The 22,437-nt window shown below is 38.7% G+C and overlaps 2 protein-coding genes across 2 annotated transcripts in view; one reads left to right on the forward strand and one right to left on the reverse strand.

The window, feature by feature from the left end:
• The window catches only part of TG (thyroglobulin), a 135,102-nt gene that overhangs the window by 33,020 nt on the left and 79,645 nt on the right, over positions 1-22,437 (reverse strand). The gene's annotated exons all lie outside the window — the stretch shown is intronic.
• SLA (Src like adaptor) lies at positions 913-21,641 on the forward strand. The gene is made up of 8 exons (XM_009901912.2): positions 913-1,133; positions 6,220-6,313; positions 11,168-11,267; positions 14,542-14,628; positions 15,965-16,068; positions 17,370-17,501; positions 19,347-19,476; positions 20,454-21,641. Exons 2-8 carry the CDS (start codon positions 6,253-6,255, stop codon positions 20,671-20,673), a joined length of 834 nt encoding a protein of 277 aa, XP_009900214.2. The 5' UTR covers positions 913-1,133; positions 6,220-6,252; the 3' UTR covers positions 20,674-21,641.

Consider the following 22,437-nt stretch of genomic DNA (forward strand, 5'->3'; position numbering starts at 1 on the left):
AGATATTCTCCTGAAACTACTACAGATCCACAATTTGGCACTGCTTTGGGAATTTGAGCAGTATCTCCTGATTATCAAACAGATTGGCATTACAATGAGCATCTACTCAGACTTACTCTGATGTCAAGTAGGAACTCCACTTAGGTTTGTTGTGTTCTGACTGTTTTGTCCTTATTTTGTATTTTGTTTTGCTTTGGTTTTATTTTACTATATAAAATAACATATATGAGCTCCTCAGATCATGTCTTGATTATAGAAGCAAAGAGCAAACCTTAATAAATTTCTTTTACTTCTATACTTTTATCTGTAGGACTACATTCCTGAGTGACTTCAGTCAGGTTGTATCTTGGTTTCCTCATCTCAGACACTGAGATGAGAGAGGTCCTGAGGGTCCTGGTTCTGCTCTTTGTATGACTTGTGTGAAAATGTGCTTCACAGACAGGCTTTCACTCCACATTCTTTCATTGCTAATATTGTGCTTCAACCACTTGCAGACAAAAGTGTTTTGGGGTACCAAGTAAAGAATAAAGCAAATGTTGCATTCCCATTCAGGCTCAATAGGAGTGGGAAACAGTTTTGTGTCTCTTTCTGGCTGGAAAAAAACACCACAACACCCAACACAATACAAAACAAAACAAACACCACACCCCCCCACCCCCCCCAACAAACAGCAAAACTACATAAAAGAAAACAGTTGGGGACTGAACATAACTGAATAAATATATTGGGGGGGAGGGGGGGTGAGAGTTAAAGAGAAGCCCTTTTTGTGTAAGTAATGTAAGCCAGGTAAATGTGCTCATTTTTTATATCTGCTAAAGCCAGCATATGCAATATGTTTAAAACCTCCCTGCTTTTCTCAACCCATAGATAAAAACTGTCTTGAGTAGTGACTTGCAACAGGAACCTCATCTGTTGCTAGCACTTTGAGCCTTCCTTATTTCTCAGAGAGGAAGTATGTGGCCTGTTTGGCAAATGCTGCTCTACATGACAGTGTGAACTTCACAACACATTCATTCGACTGGCTGCTCCTCGACTTGATCAGCTAAACCTTGCTGGCAGCATGAGAGCAGTATTATGACTACGGCTTTTATGACAAATACTGCAACCTGGAATATCGTGCCTAGCATTTAAAGGTAATCATTGCTTTGATGCATTTTTGATTATCTGCATATGGGACCAAATGTTTCAATTTTATTTATGTAAAAGGAAGCTCTATTTTATTAATAGCGACAGTATTCAGACCATGGATTTCAAGTGCCACCGAAGGTAGAAATAGAAAAGCCTGCCTTGATCTTTTTCATATGGAGTGGTACTAAAGATAGAAGGGGCAAGGAGCATTTCTGCTGAAAGCTCACAGTAAGATAGGTATGAAGGACCTAATGCATTTCTTTCTAACCCAAAATACGAGCTCACATATTAGTGGGCTTTTTATTCAAAATGTAAGAAGTTTGCATTAATGTGATGTTTCTATGTTGTTTCGTAGCTGTGTGTTTCATGAATTAACTTGATTACAGCGTTATGTTGTTATTTCCAAGCACAAAGCTAGAAGTGCCTCAAAACTGAAAGGATATTCATTTTGATTAATGGCATTCATTAAGTGAAACTCACCAAAAGGGATACAGCTTCTGAAATCTAAGATGCCTTTTCTCCCCCCCCCGCCACTACATGAAAATTAACAGGATGCTGATGCTTTCATTTTCAAGCTAAATGGGATTCGGACAGTACCTCTAAATCCTAGTGAGAATTAAATTATAAGGCCTGGTACAGATGTGAATATCAGGCAACAAAATAAAATAGCATATAGCACCTCAGGAACAGTGAATGTCTTCATTTTACTAGCCTGCATTTTTCTGTCAGAGGGGCTTTACTCAGGTGCTTGTCTTGCCTTTTTATTTCTCTTACTATTGTCATTTCTTTATCTTTACAAATTCTTACTAATTTGAATATAACTTTGAAAAAGTTCTTACAAAGTGACAGACTTTCCTATGCACCATGTTATTTAAGTGCTCCAGAAGTGCGTTTTCTCAGAGATCAGATTCTGAGAAAAGGAAATTATTGCTGTAGGTGTTGCAAGCAGGAACAGGAGGTGTAAACTTTACCACTGTTTTTGGGACCCACAACATAAGTCAATCGAATTCCAGCCTTGACAAGTGAAGATTTTGTATCTGCTGAGATCTCTTCACTGATAAAATGGACAGATAGCAGGATTAGGGCCATAGATGGTTCCTCATCTTTCTTTTGGCAGTAAAAATAAAACAGTAAAGATCACTAAACCCTACTAGTTATGTATTTACAAACAGCTATGGCTGCAGCAAGTGGGTTTCCTTAAACAGCTGTGCAGAAGAGGAGGAGAAAAAGCACCAAAGCTTTGAAGATTTCAAACATGATCTTAATGGTTGAAATCCAGTTCCCACACAAGCCTCAGGAGGTGGCCTGTGAACAGGGAAAGCTGCATGTAGAATTTGGTTCACAGAATAGAAGCACAATGGTCATTGTGAACTGAAAATAAGCTGCACACCTCCATGAAGGGCTTTGGGTGGACAAGAAAAGGAGATGTCAGTCTACCCCCTCTCCTTAATTCTTCCCAAATCACCCTCAGTGAATGATTTTCTTTGGATCTGGCATAATTATCTGTTTCTATGATAGAGTGATGTCACCTCTACTGGTATTCCAAACCCTGTCACCTGGTTTAAGTCAGATGCAGTGCTTGGAGTAGATGTGCCATTTCAGAACAGTATCATCTATAGAATTGTTATTGTTCCACTAGTGAGTTAAATGATTAAAAACTCTTTCAGCCACAAGGTGCTTTACAATTTCCTGTAAGTTGTTATTTTTTAGAGTGACTCAAAATTTCATAAAACCACCATATATTTTATTATATCATGATACAATGGGTTTGTGTTGCACTGCCAATATCTGACACAAGCACAAGCTCCTTGAGACACTAAGCTCTATCCTACACCCAAGAGTCCAGCACACTGTTGCTTTAGAAATACTTAGGATAATAACTCATGCACTCTTACTCTGAAAACAGTGACAAGCTATTGCCAGTGAGCAAGCAGAAACAATCTTTTGTCCCCACTTCTCCACCAACCCTGTTCCTACTTCTAACAAGACTTCCAATTTCTTGCATTTCCATCCCATTTTCAAATGTCTAAGAGCTGAGCCATACCTCAGGGTTCCACCGCCTTTGCCAGGACTATAGGTGTGTAGTGATAAATCTAGTCTGATAACTGTCATTTTCCTTTAAATCACTTTGGATAAGTGAATCAGCAGTAACAAAGCTTTCCATTTGCTTGTTTTTACTGAACACTTGTGCCATGAGTCTAGAGAACACCTCAAACTCTCTGTCCCTTTCAAGACCTCATGCTGCCACCAATGGTATTTAGAGACAGCGAAATAACATGGAAAATGTAATGAGACACAGCAAGCGGTAGCACTAGTGACATCAAAGATCAAAAATGCCATTGCTCTTCACTGTTACTTTAAAACACTTGTATTTCCCAAAAGTCAGATTCTTCCACATCTAAAGTAGCAGCACTGAGCTTCAGGCTCTGTCTCATTGACTTCAGAGGCCCTTAGAAAAGCGCAAACATTTGTAGGGCAGAAGTGAGCCAGGCCAGTTTTGGATGTGCTCTGCAAAAACACAAGCAGCTTATGGCTGTTGTCTGTACCTAAGCCATCTGGATTAGAGAGCAAGTGGTTTAATTGCAAACTATTCAAAATTGCAAACCTTCAAAAATGACAATGTTTAGAATTTGGATGACTAAATACCTTCTAGGAGAATGAAGGTGCCATGTTTGAATATGCCAGGCTTTTACAACTTTTCTGAGAGCTAGCGTTTTCAGAAGTCTTTCCATGATGTACAAATGCTACGTATCACTTTCCAAAGTGACTCAGGCACACCTGAAATTTCTATCTACTCCATCCTATGGGTAAGAAAAGTAGCCCTTGAAAGGACAGAAGTATGATTGATAGTAGTATGACTTGCTCTTCTGGCCTTCAAATGCTAGGACTCAGAATAAAGGTATAGAGGTAAGCCTCTATTTCCCTTCCCCCCCCCGCATACTTTTGTGACACAAAATTCAAACATATTCTATATTTGTGCCCATCTATAGATGGGCACAAGAATTTCAAGCTGCCATGCTTGTCACCTATCTGGAATGGCATAATTTTTTTGGTAACTGCAGTTTACTTCCTATACACTTTAGTTAAGATTCAAATTAGCCTTTTCAAGTACTGGAAAAAAAAATGCAGCTAGTGCAGCACAGAGGTCAGCAGAGGTTATCTGTCCAGGTGTTTATCCCACTTCTTTGGCTGACTTTTCTAGCCCTCTTGAGCTCTCTGTTGTTATGCCCAGGAAATTTTGATGGGTAATCTGAAGATGAGACAAGAACAGATACAGTATCTGTAGCCAAAATGCAGGCTGTACTACTTCTATGACTGTATCGCTTATTCTTGATGGGAAGCAACTGAAGAAAATGTTGAAGAAAATACAATTGAGTCTTTACAAAAAATATTCATAATTAGTTCAAGAAATTAGAATCCTACAAGTAGACAGTGCCTGCCAAAATAAATTCTGGTTTCAGTTTTAGAAACTTAGGTACATTTAAATGGAGAAAGATTTTGTGTTTTCTATTGAGAGACTCTTTTATTCAAATTTGAATACCCAAATATTTCAAATTGAAGGCTATTTTTTTATTCAGCTTCTAGACTTGTTCCATCAGCCAATGAAACAATTTTTTTTCTTGTGAAAGCAGATTTCAGACACTTGTCAGAAAGATACTGGCACAGCTGCATCCTACAGATGTGCCACAAGCTAGTTCCTGAGTGCAGACAGTGAAAGGGTAATGAGCCATTTGGCTGGTGAAATAGAGATTCTAGCAAAGAGCCTTTGGGAACAAGTACTAAGAAGCTTGAAAATCAGATGAGGTGGAGTCAAACTGTGCATTACCATCTGTTTTAACACTGATCTGTTAGCATTTTTGAATGTCATTTTCTTCTGTAGTGTGTCTTCCTAAACTCAACATAAAAAAATGTATGGTTTAAGCAATACATTCAATTCTGACAATCTTACTCCAAAAGACAACTAGTAATAAAGTCTCACTGATTTTAGCAGTACTGCTTCTCAAGTTGGATACCTCTCCAGCTACTGCTGTCAGGCTCTTAATCTGTTGTGAATAAAGGCAATAACAATTTTTTAAATACTTCAGTTAGAAAAGCTTGAAAGATGCAAATATCTGCATGATGCTGCTAGAGTTTCTGTTTCTATTTTCACAAAGCAGCTGATACAAATATATTCTCTAAAATAATTTCCTCTCAGCTAGTGATGTTTAGTTATTCTGCTTAAATGTGCAATAGCAAACAGATATGGATTATTCTCCTCTGTCTCTGAAAATATGCCATAGCATGAGACACCTTCACATTCAAAAGGTTTTTCTCTCTTTCCTCTGTGTGGGAGAATGAGGATGAGTGCAGCAAAGCCAAGAAAAGGAACTGCTTTTCTCACTATACTAGTTCCACAAATGTCTGATATTGTTTATTGTATATCCAACAAGACTTTTACAGGCAACTAACTGAAGGGTTTGCATCACTGGCTTTATGCAGGAGGAGTGTTTTGAGACCAACTATTTTGAGGCAAAGTGTTACTTCAAAATAAAAACTAAAATAAAATAAATTTTAAAAAACAAAACCAAAAACAAAACCACACACACAAAAAAAGGGGAAAACAATGTTACCTACACTCACTGAGAACACAACTGCATCAGGAAAAAATCCACCAGAAAGGTTCTTAGTGTTGGGCAACAAAGTGATATAACACACAGAGAGAGCACTGAAAACCAGATAGGTCAATCTAAGTAATTTCTTTGTAGCTTCTGAACTCCAGATGCTGTAAAGAACATTGTGTATATGAAATGACTGTATGGGCATGGCTTTGCTGTGACTTCCTATTGTGCTGAGGTACTGGTAATGGAAACTTTTACTACACTGCGTTCTTCTGAGCAACTTCCCTAGCTGTGGTTTTCTGCTATTCCCCTGATAAAAGCGCCAAAGTGGTAAGAGCTTAGCAAGTATGTAAAACTCTCACATGAATCTGACACGAGAGTTCTCAAAAGCAAAACTGCATAAAATTGAAGACACCCAAACTAGGTCATTTCTCATCCGTTGGCACAGCAGGTGTTATTCTGATATTTCATTTCAATGTCTCCTTTGATTTAGTTCTGAAGAACTTTGACAGAATTAGAGAGCACAATGGGAAATACTGTGAAAACGCCAAGAGCCTCTGAAGACACAAATGTGCTGAGCCAAATGGGTAAGCACTCATTTAATTTCTTTCAAGAGAAACTGATGTTCAAAATATATAGTACATTCATCTACATGTCTTCCTACATCTGCCTGATGTAGTCAATCAGGCAAGTGTATGACTGCTGTGGGAGAAGAGGGGCATCCTCTGGACAGTATTTTTGGCTCAGTTCTAGCTCATTTTCCAAGAAGTGCATTAATTAAAACCACCAAACATTAAAAATATTAACTGCCGGTTCTCCTTGACAGATATTCCTTCCAGTTCAGAAAGCATCAAAGCACTACCTCAGAGACAGTAGTTTCTGCAGGAAAAAAAATGTATTTTGACATACTTCCATGTGATATTTTATACAAATTTGTTCTTGAAATTTGGGGTTGCTTCATTTAAGGTTAAAAATCTTAATGACATTAAGTTTGCACTGAATATGAAGTCCACGCTTAGCTGCATTAAAAGTAGCACACAGACAACTTGACACTAGGTTGATCCATACAGGTTATACAGAAATACTTTTCAAGCTGTCAGTGGGGGATCTAACACACCTGTCCTATGCATCTGCATGTGAAAAAAATGAGGCTGCAGATTCTCCTGCCCCTACTATAGGCTGGTAAAGGTCATGGAAGAGGAATTTAGAGACCTTCTACTCCCAAACTGCCAGTGAGTAGATGGAGTCAGCACAGCCTAAGCTCTCATGACGCAATGCAACAGACAGCTGGTCCAAGAGCAGCAATAAATTACTCCCCCAAGGTGAGGAAAACAGTCTGGGGGTGTGGGGTTTTTTTGTGTTTTACAGAGGGAAGGTATTAATCAAAATGTTAGGGCTTTCCATGAAAACTGGTGCAGCTGTGCTGCTCATTACAAAACGGGTGGAGAATCAGCCTGCCTTCATTAGTGCTGGAAGGAAAGCCAGCCCTGTTTTTAACATGGTCAAGAGCTAGCTAACAGAGGCATTCATGTAGACCTAGGTCCTTATTGCAGGGTTTTCGGATGAGGTGGCCTCTAAAGGTCCTTTCCAGCCCAAACTCTTCTGTGACTGTGATTTAACAGCCTGCATATGGATCTAACTCTTAGTCTGGATCACACCAGCATCTCCATAATAGTTTAGATGTTTCTAATCAAAGTTGGGAATACAAATATCAGTGCTGTCATCCAAATCCTATGAAAGTGGATTTTGGAAAGGGAATTTCATGATGAAAGTATATATTGTGGTTAATCCAGTGAATTTACAGATATTTGTATTCCTGCACAGATCAAAATTCAAATCACATCACCAACCATGGAATATTCTCCCAGGCCAGGAATGGCCGCCCTTGATTTAAGTGCTGGAGGATCCAATCCATGGACTTAGAACAGTACAAATAATTATTAGGAAAAACCAAGTTTTACAGTGGTTCATTTCAGTAAGACTGAATAAATGAAGGACTAAAACAGAAAGGAAAGAAACAACAAAAAGGGAGAAGAAAACAGGTAACTGGAGTCTGAAGTCTTGATCCACGGTGTGAATATGTTTATCGGACTCATGTAAGCCCCTTGTGCTACCTGAGAGATGCACTGAATGCAGAACTCTGCTTTATTCACCATCAGTGTATCAGTCTTGGTCCTGAGAAAGGGAACAGTGCATAACTTGCATTTCCCAAAGGAGCATTTGGATTCCAAATGTGACATCACTCCATCTGAAACCAACACTGTATGGACATTCCTGGCATAACCTAGGTACTGATAACAGAATAGCAGCAAAGGGTTGTGAGCCCCTCTATTTCTTTCTTCCTCACTTAGGTCCTTGAATCAAAGGTTAATCCTTACTGAGCTGCACCTGCATAACTCTCAGTTCCCAAGATGGGTAGTTCACATCTGATGTGGGTATGCCAGTACAGCTCTGTGGCCACACCTTTCACTGCTGCACAGACAGCCTCCCAGACACACACCAGTACCCTCCATTACTGTCTCTGGTATGTTTCATGCTGTAAATCATAGTACACTACAGTGGTGCACAGCACAGCATTTTTTGAGGGTGAGGAGATGGATCTGGATGCTCTGCCTGTGCTTTTCTTATCTCTCTAATAGCACCCAATCAATAATTTGAAACATGCAGCATTCAGTCTCTCACTTTGGAAGACATGTAGGGATGCAGACATCTAAAACCAGCATATACTTCATATTCATTTCCTACTCATAAAAAAACCCCAACAAAACAATCAATCAACCAGAATTAACACTTGATTCAGTGGAAATGATTGTGCTTCGATCTTTCCATTCTAACCTCTGAGTTGCTCCATTTCATATGTAACCTGCACTCACACTGCAGGAGAGGTTCTGTTAGAAGCAGTCAGGCAAATCTTTCAGTTTTTTTTCTTTTACAATTTTAAAGAGTTGGGAGCACATCAGATCAAATCTATTAGACCACTGTGAAATTTGGGTGTGGTGAAACAGTGCCATTTGTTTAGTCCTGGTTTGGAGGCTTTTGTGTTTGAAAGGATCTAGTATGGATTCTGTGAAAGGCTGTAGAGTGCAGTGGGGTATTTTATATGACCAAAAAACCCAATGAGGTTTGTTTTAAACACTTATTAAAATGAAGTATTTTTTTCTGTGGATTGGGAGGATTGAAAGATTTGGGGTAGTATAAAATGCTCTTGCTCAGAATATAAGCACATATAATTTAAGAGGTAACATTAGCATGGATGTGGCAGCCAACACTACGATTAATTCCTTCCTCATCAGAACATCAAGTTAGGTAAAATTGAAACAAAACTGAATATAAAGATGAAAGAGTAAGCAAAGTGACACAGATCATGCTAAAGCAGAGAAAAAGTCATGTACCCCACAGTGCGTAACGAAATGCAAACTACCAGTACGCAAGGAAGGAGAGCAGAAAAACACTTGTTTTCCACCCTTTCAGTATGCAAACAAACCATCTATAAAGTTTAAAAATAGTATGGTTAAAGGCATTTTCATTAAGCTAAAATAAATCACATGCTCTGTAGAACTGCTGTCTAACAATCTGCAATGAGAAGTTAGGGGATGGCAGCTTACCCTCATTCTGCAGTTCTCAGTCTATTTTGTTTCTTGTCATCCTGGATAAAGATTTTGCTTTGTTGGAAAAGACTCAGCACCAATACTTAGGTCTTGTTAGCCTCAGGTACTAAGCAGTTTTGAAGACAGAGAAGTGGTCTTAATGCAGAACAGGGAAGCAATCAAAGGCATGTTTATAGCACAAAATTTCTGCAGTATAGCTGAAGTAATTGTATCATAAGTCACAGTAGAATAATCATGGCAATTGGTTGATTAATACAAAGGTACTTGACTAGCCCTGTTTCATTTAGTAATGCTAATCAACTATGAAAACTATGGCAATACTAATATGAAATACACTGTCAAACCAATCAATGTCTATTCCAGACTCTACACATCTATGTATCTATAAGGATGCTCATGGGGCTACTTCAACAGGCAAGGGTTAGCAAGACTAAAAATACTTACAGCCAGTTTGAATATTAAGTTAAAATGACTGCTTTGCATAACATGTCCCTATAACATAATAACAATCAGGTACTCAAAATCATGTAAGAAAACACTGTTTTCTGTTTCCTTCAAACCTCATATGGAATGTTTTCCCTAACACTTATACTCTCATTATCACAGCTGTAAGAATAAAAAATGTAAAATCTCTCCTCTTGAAAATATTTTTCTGCAGACCTGCATGTTCCCTTCAGCCTTTCATCATTATGACTGTGAGTTATTTGTAAGACCCTGGGACACAGAGGCTGAAGCCACCAAGCCAGCCTCAGCATTCTTTAATGTTCCCCTAAAAAAATCATCTTGAAGGTGAAAAAAAAACCCTAACAAGACACAAAATGTGCCTATCTCACGGGTTACTTTTTTTTTCTCTGCTGAATTCATTCTCATTTTTGCACATCTTGAGCTGCACAGACTGGACATCAAACCACCTCTGCAAATGTACTGCTAGATGGTATTACTAAGGAACCAGGCACCAGTCCTACTGGCAGAAGATGGGAAGCTTCATCTCTCTGTGTGTCAGTGGAGGGTACCATGACTTGCAGAAAGGAGGGACCCACTTCCAGGAGAAACAAAAGCACCATATTGCATAATCCCTCTTCCCAAGACTAGTGGCGAAACATTCAGTATGACACATTTCTGAATCCCCACCTGTCAACATTTACCGGGCACCAGAGATTCCCGCTGGATGAAGAGCTCTTGTGCAAAGTGCCTTCATCCTTCAGAAGCCCAGAAGACCCAGGATGTGTCCTACACAGTGCTACAAGGCCCAGAGTCATGTCAGTTGATGTAAACAGTCTTCCTACCTCAGCTCCACAGTTCTGACCTCAGTTCTGCAAACTGCATTTGGACACTGATTTAATTACAAACCCCCTTGTCACTTCTCTTCTTTAACTGAAGATAAGGGCATGCTAAATGATGGAACAATTAACATGCATCTTTCTCTCCTTAAATGTAATCCATCAATTTGGCTCACTGTTGTGACAGAAGGCATTCAGAGAGAGTGGCATTAATCAAACTGAGTTACTGCCTAATACTACAAATACTTATTTTACTAGTTTCAAACTGAATATGTCCTTTAAATATGGTAATTACTAGAAAAAGTGGTCTAAATTTAGTTGCTTACAGTTAACCAAATGACTTTTTTTCCCCTTTTCAAATATCTTCACATTCTTCTTGGAAAGTTATGGGCTCATCTTTAGCTCTTTATGTTTACCAGGTGGCATTTCAGAGTGATATTTTTTTTTCCCCATTTGACCTACTACATAAAATATAATATACATAATGAAAAATCCATTTCTGCTTCGGAATTCTATCTCATTTTTAAATGACAGTTGCTTTCTTCTTTAACAGGTCAGGAGAGTGATTTCCTGGCTGTCCTCTATGACTACCCTTCAGCAGACATAAGTCAACCTATATTTCACGTAGGGGAAAAACTGCGTGTGCTGTCAGAGTAAGTTGTTCCTTTGGTTTTTTAATCAGGGTTTGTTACAATTGATGGAAAGCTGTCTCATGCACCTGGCCCAAATTGGATGCAGTTCAGGGCAAATTAACTGAGTTCACATTTTTCAAGGGAGGATGGATCGTCGTGGTGTAAATTTGCCTATAGTTTACAGATTTGGGATTTCAGATTGTTCATTGGTCCTTGGACTCCTCTGACGTTGTTTCTGGAGCTGGGTACAGACTCTGTTCTAAAGCAGGACTCAAAACAGAATTCTACTCTGAAAACCAAGTTTGATAAAGTATCCCTCCCATTTCAGTAGAAAACAGAATAAGAGCAAAAATAGTTTGAATCACACAGAAAAGGAAAACTATTCTGAATGTCTTTGTCAGGTGTGTCTCATATTTTCTTCCTGTCTTTTTTTGTATTTAACAATTCCTTTATGATTAGGTTTTTAGAATTTCACCCTAGATTTGAGGCAACCTTATGAAAACATAAAATAAAAAATAGCATGTTTTTTCTTTTTTTTTTTTTAATCAACTGCATTTTCTTAGTGGGGAAGAAAAGGTCAAAGATTTCCTAGCCAGTTCCACTCAAAAATGCATAACTTCTAGAAGGAAGTAGGCTTGAAAGAAGTAGTTCAGTGACCTTATACTTAGTGCAAATATTGCCACACACAGGAGTGAGCAAACTTCTTGAAAAATAGAAGCCAGCAGCCCTGATATTTTATGCACAACTTGTATCAGCACACAGTGACCTCCAAGAACTTATTAATCTGCACAGGCACTGTTTGCACCACTGAAACAAAAGTTAAAGATTTCATTTTTGCAGCTGGTGGAGCAGAAAGACCCAAAGCAAGCCCAGACATTCATAGCAGAGAAATCCTCTGAGAATTTCTAAATTCATTAAAAAAATTCTCTAACTGAGCAGCATCAAATGATTGGAGGACAAAAGTGCTCAACAGAAATATCACAGACCATTGATGAATTCTCAGACTCTTCTGCAGGCCACTGAAGCATGCAATGGCCTTTATCAGCAACAAGATATGGGGCTATGTGGACCTTTGGTCTGACCTAGAGTAGCTTCAGTTACATTCTGCTGACAAAGTGCTTTCCCTGCCTGCCTGAACCTAGAGATCACAAGGCTCAGACAATACCACTAGATGAATTTTCCTGCTGATGGAGAGCTTCCCTAAACCAGGGGAATTCTTCTCTGGTAATTTCTAGCTGTTTTAAAGTCGCTGCAGTCTGTGTTAACATAGTACCACATGGTACAACAATTGTTACAGCTTGGAAATTCCAGCTTAAAGCTTCATCCCCACCTTTCATCAGCTATGATAACTGCATATGGCTATATTCATGGGAATTACATGTGTGCCATATCATATGCATCCATATGCTGCATAGTATTATCCACTGGACAAACAGCTTCTAAAAGAACTAGGCTTCTGTAGCAGCAGGTTTTATCATGTTTGATGTGCCATGCTCATTTCCTCATTGTATGTAAGAGCCAAACCAAGCCTTGATGGGATCTTTCCTCTTGTTTTGAAACAACTTGTTCACAGAAGATAAGACACTCCTATGGCTTATATAAAACACAGTGTCCTAGTGGAAGACCTGCGGAGGAGGTACAGATGTTAATAGGAACTGCTTGCCTATGAGGCTTTTTCTGTACACAAGCTGTAGGCATAACCTTTTTCTCAGCTCATTCAAAGAAGCAAAACGCAGTGGAAGAGAACAACAGCCTGGCAGACACAACCAGAGCATAAGTGATGTGGAATCATCATGGAGAAGCCAGCATATGCATGCACTACTCTGACAATGGCAGCTTTCAGCCTTTTACTAAAGCAATGATGCATAGTGGCAATCATCTCCACCAATCCTGCCAGGAACATGATGTATGGAATCCCCACAAAAAGCAAAATTCACAAATATTTGTAACTGTGATTGGTTGGCAGGATTAGATATGCAGCTTCCCACTCTCCACACTTGTCAAGCATCTTTTGCTGCTAGATGAACAACTGCATTTAGCTGTCAGTAGTCAAACCAGATGTCCTCCAGTAAACCTCTCTGTCTGCATAATTTCTGTGGCTCTTGCCCCAGAACAGATATGCTTCTCTGGGACCTTTAATCATCATAGGGATTTTTCAAGGTTAGTAATATTACAGCTCGGAAGAAGGGAGATGCTAAGACTCTCAGGGTTTTTTTTGTTATTCAATTCTTGGTTCTGTCTGGGAGAGTTCAGGGGGGAAACAACCAAGAAATGAACCTAAATTTCTTACAGATTACATGGTAGATAGAAAGCCACAAACAAAACTTGTGAGACCCTGAAATTTCCAACTCTGACCAGTAGGCATTTCTCTTTTTCCCTCAGCGTATACAGTGTATACATTCTGGACCATGATCCCAGCAGCTACAGCTCAGGGGGTTTAACCTAAATGTTTTCAACTAAGGTGTTTTGAAATCCACTGATACTCTGGTCTGCAGCCCACAGATTACTTGTGAACACTTATATAAATGCCCACAAAACCAGCTTTCAAACACAAGTTGCACTTTTATTTGGATTCAGACTCTTAAAAGAAAAGTTGGAGTGAACCCATTAATGATCACCATCCTTACACTAATCACTAAAGTTCCAAAGCAGCCCTATGAAAATTCCTGTCACCCTGCCTTCCTAAGTTATCCAAAAGCTAAAGCCAGCATTCAGTATCACAGCAAGAACCTACAATATATTGAAGATAAAACGTGTACCTAGTCACCTCGTTTCAGCTATCAGGGCTTTTTTGGTTTTCTTTTTGTAATCTAGTCAGAAACTTGTTGAAGAAGAGAGCAAACCATGAACCAGGTTCTGTTAAACTGAAAACTTGTTCCCAGGCCGACAGGGCGCATTTGCTGAGTATGTCTACCCTGATGTTACAAAAGTAACTACTGAGCTGTCCAGACACAGCATACTCAGCCTAATATCTTGGATACCAGTACAAGTCTGGCCGTGGGAAGGCAGAGCACAGCATGGTTTAACCACTGAGTATTTACTCTTCTTCTTTTAAACACAGAAAAAATATTTTATTACTTACGTAATTTAAACAGAACAAATGCAGCTTATTTCTGCATCCAAATTTAATCCTGATGTAAGTTTAGAAAGAGAACTATTCTAAACAAAACAAATTAGGGTCCCTTTCCGAATGCAGACAGAAGGTTACAGGATAATCTGTCTCAATTAATTTCTAAAATGAGGACAAGCTCTGACAATTCATTTGAACATATCCCTTCTTCTTGCTTTCACACAGTGAAGGAGGCTGGTGGAGAGTCCATTCCCTTACAACAGGTAGAGAGAACTATATTCCAGGAAAGTACGTAGCAAAGGTTTATCATGGGTAAGTAAATGCATTCCCTACAGCCTTTCAGCTCTACATTTCCACATATACTGCCCTGATTAGTTATTCAATGTCATAATCAAAACATTGCAAATAGCAAGTAGACAGAAGCTTTAGTTATTGACAATCCAAAATAGCTCCTTTGAAATGTAAGAGCATCAGATTCAAATCTATGTTTACATTATCTAAAAAGAAAAAAGTCCTAGTTTCACATGTTGGAAAGGGTGAAAACCCCCTGAAATGTCATATAAGATATTTCAAATATTTCTGTTGCAGTTACTGATCTCTAATTTTAAGACACTGATGAAGAGAGCCTATTTAGAAAGGATTTTTTATTATTTATAAAGAATAAAATTTAAGATGGAGTTGCTCATGAAAAACAAACCTAAAAGAACAAACAGGAAGACTAAGAAGACATCCAAGAATGTAAACTCTTACCCAGGAAGAGCTAAAGAAGGTTTGGAGGTTTCTTGTTGCCCTAGATACCACTCGGGGGGGGGGGGGGGTGTGTGGAAGTAAAAATTAAAGCACACAGTTTAACACAGTTTAAACCTTTCTGGTAAAAGTTTTAATACCTGTTTAATTTTGAGCATATGAACTGTGAACTTCACTGAGATTTATGCAAGTGATTAAACTCTAATGTGCTTTTGCATCCGTCTGAAATACAGATGCTTTCCCAAAGGCAGGACACAGATATAGAAATGGAAGCTACTGTCTGCAGCTTTCCCCATGACCTTTTTACTGATAGCAGACTGGATCAAACACACAAGAACAGCCTTAAAATAAAGTGCCTGTAATCCCTACAGCAGCTGAACAAGCTCAGTTACATGGTTAGACACTACCTGTGACAACCAGGCAGTTCAGCAAGCTGTGGTGAAACCAGTAGGACTAATTCCACTTTCTCTTATGTAGGGCTGGACTTAACAAATAATTAGGTTTTTAATTTTTTTGCTTTGTTTTTAACAATAAAATACAACTTGGGGTTATCAGAAGTAGTTTAAATTAAAAAAAGGAGAGAGATTTAACTAATGCCACAAATATGTGGCATCAGTGCACCACATGGATATATCCCCTGCAATCCAGATCGAGGCAGCTGGAAAAATCCAAACTTTATTCACTCTTCATCTCACAAAAGTTAATGGAAGTCAAACAGAGCAACATTTTCTACATAAACAGGGAAAATATGCCTGGACATAGTTGAGAGAATAACTGCAGAAAGCCACAGTGTTATTTTTTCAGTCACTTTTCCTGGCTAATGCAGCACTTTCATGGCCACATGCTGCTCTCTGTTTCACTGGTGTCCAAATTTAAGAATTTGTTTTTTCCTGCTTCACAGCTGGTTATTTGAAGGGCTGGGAAGAGAAAAAGCAGAGGAACTTCTACAGCTACCCAACACCAAGGTTGGCTCCTTCATGATCAGGGAGAGTGAAACTAGGAAAGGTGAGAAAAAGTGACTTATGTTCCTCACCCTTGAATTCAGGCATTAAGAGATTTACAGCTATTTAATTAATTTCTCATCCTGCTTCACACAGATCAATTTGAAAACAGAAAATGTATGTAATAGGAAGGCAAAGGCACCCAGTGCAGCACACCAGTCTTCACCAGTGCACCTATATAACCCTGGCACCAGGGCTAGTGATGGCCCTGGAAAGTTCCGCTGGCATCAGAAGAAACAGACACAGTTGTTCAAACACTATTATTTACTTTGATCACATGCAAAGCTTATTAGGCAGTGGGTCTTTTCAAATGGAGGAAAGGGCACAGCTTTGCCTTGATCCACAAAAGGTTGCTTGAAGAAACTATAAAGTACACACCCAGCAGCAGGGGTGGCTGACAAGCACACTTCCCATATAAACAGTTGGTTATTCTATTTACTTTTTAAAAATACAACATGCCCTCAATTTTGTTTTCTTTCGCAGCAATCCTGTTGCTTCAGGGGAACTGTATTGCACACACTTTACACTTTTATTCTCTTCAGTGAATGCACCTCCTCTTACCCATTGTGACATCTTCCCTTTTTTTCTGAAGCACCAGAACACATCCTAATATCCTGATGCTGCATTCGGGATGGATTAATAAATCATAAATCATCTTCTCTAACCTCCTGTGTGCCAATTATTTTCATAATACCTATACTAAATTCAGAGTCTTTTAGGATTAACATTCAGTCCTTACCAGCTAAAAACTGCACAATACTTTTAAATCTCAGAAGAGGAAAATCCAAGTTGTCATCTCCTACCAGGACTGCATCACCAGGGATCAGCTACTGCATCATTGGGTGATGACTAAGCCTGTGTCTGGTCTTCCTCTTCAGAGGAAGGAAAACAACTTCTGTAAAGGCCAATTTCCTTTACACTATCTTTAGAAAAATCCCATACCATGACTGAAAAAAACCTAACAACAACCCAACAACAAAACCAACCAACCAAAAAAACCCAACCCCCCCCAACAGATAAAAAAGTAGAACCACACTGGAAGTCTAAATTCAGTTAAAATCTCAGGCCCTGATGTTGGGCTCTTTATTCCCATTGTTATACTTAAATATATACATACATGAAGTACACTATATAAGTAGTAGAAGTAGAGATTAGGGTGGTACTCTTTGTTTTGGTTTGGTTTTGTTCAGCTCCTTCTGTGATATTTTGGATCATGGCATCACATCTTACATATGCTGTGACTGTAGTCACTGCTATCTATCCATAATTAGGGCCCTACTGTAATTAGTTCTCCTCTTTCTCCAGGGCTATATTCCTTGTCAGTGCGGCACAGGCAAGTGAAACATTACAGAATCTTCCGCCTTCCAAATAACTGGTATTACATCTCTCCACGCCAAACCTTTCAGTGCCTTGAAGACCTTGTGAATCACTACTCAGGTACTCAGAACTTCAGAATACACATATTTTCCATTGGCAACTATAGAATTATCTATCAAAGGTCCAGAACATAAAGTTTTGCCTGTGTCTGAGAGTTGCAACTACCACCAGGGCACAAGTAATGGGAAAATGTTTGGTTTATGTATTTTTACTTTGGTTTTGATCCTAAACACAGCTATGCTACCCTTAAGAATACAACTGAAATCAATCAAAGAACTCAGCTATATAAAGACAGATAGGCTCTGCCAGTATTGGCATAGGATATTGTATGACCGTGTCAATAATACTATTTGGTCCAAACACTAGTGTCTAGCACTTCCCTAGACAGCTTTCAAAACCAGTTTGCAGGTTAGCACACATCAGGGATGTCCAGCCCCTCTCAGAGCACAGTTAACTCAAAATTTGGGTATACAACAACTGTTAAGCTGTGCAGATGCAGGTCCTGGGTCTCTGTCCCAGAGTTCAACTCTTGAGTTACTTTGTTTACCATTATGGACATCTTTGCCATTTATTTACCATATAGACAGACAGATAGTATCAAGACACGTGAGACCAGGTTCTGTAATCACATTTTTCTCTGGAACCGCCACGTCACACAACCTTATCTGTAGCAGGAAATTCTTAGAAGTGTTACTTTCTTCCCAATCACTTTAGAAGGATATTGCTTGATTTTACCAGCAGAAGTTATCTCAAGGGGCTCAGCCTGTTAGCTCAAATCCAGATTCAACTGTCATTTTTAGTAACACCTAGTGGATGATACCTGTTTTGATGTTAGTTTTCCAGACGTATGGCAATTTAGCCTGTGTCAGAGAGGTAACTAGACAAATGAAACAATGAAGTAACTGCAGTTAACATGCCTTAAAGTGAGAGCATTCTAAAATGAGGAAGGAAGATTGCAATAAGTTAATTGCATAAAAGTTACTAGAGAACAATAGGTTCTGTACTTTAATCATGTAATTTTGAAAGTGTAAAGCTACCATATCTGAGTATTTCATAGGTAAATCAAAAAAGTGTGTTGGCCAAAGACTACTCTAATAATCTGGGGAGAAAACACACAGTCACGTTCCAAATGAGCAAAAGAAACTTTAAAGTCCAGTGATTAAATAAGCGTATGAATTTGACAGGACTTTTTTTTTCTTTCCACATTTTAGTTAGCTGATACCCTTCTCCATTTAAAAAGAAGTAAACCATCTAAATTCAAAATTCAGGGTGGTAAGAAACGCAAAACTTATAACAATTAATATTTTTAGTTGAGTTATAGGTATAAGAGGAGACAAAGTAAAATTTAGCTCTCCTTCTTACCCCATCATGAGGTGATAGAGGATCTCATCCTGAAATAAGACTCAGAAATGGAAACTACTTGGGCAGAAGAACTAGGAAATGCTCTTAGTGAAGAGAGAAGAGGATAGAGAGAAGAAATACTGATGAAAGTAAAATGTGAACCTTGATTCTTTCCATAGCCTTGTTCCACAGCAGAATATGTGCACATACAATCCAATTTGAATGGTGGCATTTTGCATGTATTTCACATTCTGAGACAATGGGAAGCAAAAGCAGAACTCACTGAGTACTCATAAAGCCTTAGTTTACGTCTCTGCTCTTTAACAAACTTCCTTATAGATTTTGGGCAAGTCACTTTTTCTTCCTGTGCCTCAGTTCCTCACTTGTACTGTGATAAATTTAAGGGTAAAGATGTAAGGAAAGGAAAAAGTTGCACCTTGCTAAGAACAGACATTTTATTGACTACTAATGGCATGCCTGAAACATTATTTAAGCACGTATAGGGGAAGGAAAGCGCGGAAGTGGGCAAAGATTAATTGTCTGTGTATTCATTTCCCTGTTCAGAAGTTGCTGATGGTCTCTGCTGTGTCCTTACAACACCTTGTCTTACCCAGTGCACTAACAGCAGCATAACGAATCGAGTTCCTCCTGTGGTGATGCGGAATAAAAACTTCAGCTGGAGAAATATTCACAGGTACCACATACAACACAGGCTGCCAGAAGCAACAAGGTTATTTTCCAGCCTTGTGCTTGCTTGTACTTACAACACAGAAGAAATAGCCATTTACTTCTCCTGAGACCAGTTTTAAGATCTTCAAAGCTTCTGACAGAGGGTTAACCTGTGAAACTGAATGTCCAGCTCTCTAACTGTTAATCTTTGTCTGACTTTGAAAGAAAGTATATTTAACATTCAATTATTTCCCCTATCTTCTTCACCAAACTGACAGAAGTAAGAGCCAGGCCATAAAGCCTAGTCAGATCTACCATCAATTGCATGCTAACATACAATGGCTTATAGATGAGCCCCAAAAGTCAGAAATTGTTTCCCCTTTTACACATGGTGGCCATTCATGAAACAGCTCAAAATGAAACAGCTCAAGTGCAGTTAACATATTGCCCAGTACAAATGTTTCCTGAGGACACTCTCAATATATTTTGGACTTGATGATCTTTGAGGGCTCTTCCAACCTTATTGATTCTCTAAAGCCCAAACCAAGTTTCATAAGTTTTCTAACACCATGACTGTAACTAGAGAAAGTAGGTCAGGTTTCAGAAGCTGGTGAAACAACCACCTCCAGAAACACAAGTATGCCTTATTTTCAAAGTGTAAATTTCCCTCCACTATCTTCCTTCACAGAGCATATTTGTTTGCTTACAAATTGAAGAAAATTTTGTACAGTATTGAGGCCATTTTTCCTACAGGCTAAGAAGAAAGAGAGAAGGTATATAGATGTTATTTCCTTTTCGGATGCTGGAAAATATTTAGATGCTACTATTGTACTGATTGTTTTGGAGAATGGCTTGGAGACAGAAATGTTTGATGATCTGTGAGACTGTCAAACATTTTTATACAACAAAATTAACATCATTTGGTTTAACAACTGTTAATATTATACTAATAGACTTGGCTCATGTAGCTAAAAATTGAAACAAATTTTTCTTCTTTTAAAGACTGGAGGTGACTGAAGATACTGAAAGCACCCTGGCAGCAATGGATGATTCTTGTCTCAGCTATGGCCTGAGGGAAAGCATTGCCTCCTACCTCTCCTTAACAGGGGATGATCACACTTCTTTTGCAAGTGCCAGAAAGAAGAAAGCCCAGTCTCTTATATACACAGGGAGCAAACGTAAAAGTGCCCTTCACTTGCCACCTACATATTATGAAGACTAAATGTAAGACAACTAGGGGAATTTTTTTTTTTAAAGAAAGAGTGGTTAGAAGAGAAACCCAGCACATCTTGTGGTCCTGCAGTCCTTCAACAGCTGAGAGATACCAGCACACCAGCTGATGATCAAACACTGGCAATGCTTCTGCATTTCCTCTTCTGAATGTTAACCAGAGACCTTAAGGATGCTGTTTCAGCCATGACATATGCTGGGAATGTTCCCAGTGCATCTGAAATTAGAACTTGCTCACAAGCAGGATAAACTCAGACAAGTCAAGAGCCAAGTAAGGCAGATGACTCTTCATCAAGGGTGATGTCTGTCATTATACAAAGTTACTGCATAGAGAAGGATAACTACAGCTTAAAGACTTAAATTCAGTCTTAATCTGGCATTCTTCACAAAGCTGGAACTCATCTTTACAGAACTTCCCTGCACTGACAAAAGGAGCCTTTTTCTTTTCCATATAGAATTATCAAATGAATCAGAACGTTGTCAACAACCCTGAGAAATTACCTAACACCCATCATCCAAGAGCCACCTGATTATAGGGACTCCATACTTCTGTCACTTTTGCCTTTTACCTTTAAAATCATTGACTTTCTAAATGGCTTACAGTGTCACAAAGCAGTGACAAAATTAAGAATGGGCTTAACTTATTGGGAAAAACAGTTCCTGCTTAGGCCTGAGCTGAGAGTACAGGCATATCCAAAAGCTCAGCTGCTCATAGTATAGTAGATACACAACAGAGAACAAAGGGGGTTTAAGTGAAAAATAGTAGTAATGTCATGCCTAACTGCAAAGGTAGGCTTTCAAAGGCATGGCCTTTTATGTGTAGAGGAACAGATTTTAACCTCACCTCCTGAGAGCACGCCCTTATTTATGTATAATATTTATATAAAGAGCATCCCTTTTAAATAATTAAACCCAGAGAGCATATCCACAACAGTGGATGTTAAAGAGTTTTCTGAATTTCTTGTCTGAAAAGAGTTAGGCCAAATAGTAATGATATGTTTCATCAAACTGATTAAGAATTTGTAACTGAGCTACCTGAATTTTCACAAATTGGAGCATTTCTCTCTATATGTGTCCCCTTGTCAAGTGATAAAGGATCAGCTGTTATGGCCATTTGAAATTAACTTCTGATTGCTTTCTAAATCAAGCAGTCACATATGGGGGTGTAAAATGCTGCAGTCCATGCTAAGTCCCTGTTAAGATCTTTTCAATCTAATATTGCCATACTTTTTTTTGCACAGATGAAAGGTTTGGAGAGTTAGGGAATAGGGTTTATACCTACATTTTTCTTCTGTAAAAACCTCTTAACACAAATGTTTGTGCTCTTCAAATCTTGTAACTGATCATTCACACTAGCAACAGATTCAGAGATCAAAATATTTCACATCCTATTTAAACATACTTCAGAACTTGAATGATGAATATAATTTGGCTGTTAAATACCATAATGCTAAGTGAACTCAGGAACTCCAGCTGTTTGTATAATTTCATTCCTGTTACTGATTACTGATGTATTATGGTGACTACATTTTATCTGGTGAAATGTGTGTGTGGGAGCATTACAGATTCCTAAGTCATGACCAGTATTTATTCATTAAAATAATATCCAGTAGCTACTTTTTTATTGCTTTTAGAAAATGTGTGCAACAAGTACAAACACCCAGTCTTGGGATGACACTGCTGGAATGCACCAAATGAATCCAACAACTCATGTAACTGGGCAGCACTTGGAACATACTCTGTAGGAAGGCAGTAA

This window comes from Dryobates pubescens, chromosome 14, assembly GCF_014839835.1.
Source record: "Dryobates pubescens isolate bDryPub1 chromosome 14, bDryPub1.pri, whole genome shotgun sequence".
NCBI lineage: Eukaryota > Metazoa > Chordata > Aves > Piciformes > Picidae > Dryobates > Dryobates pubescens.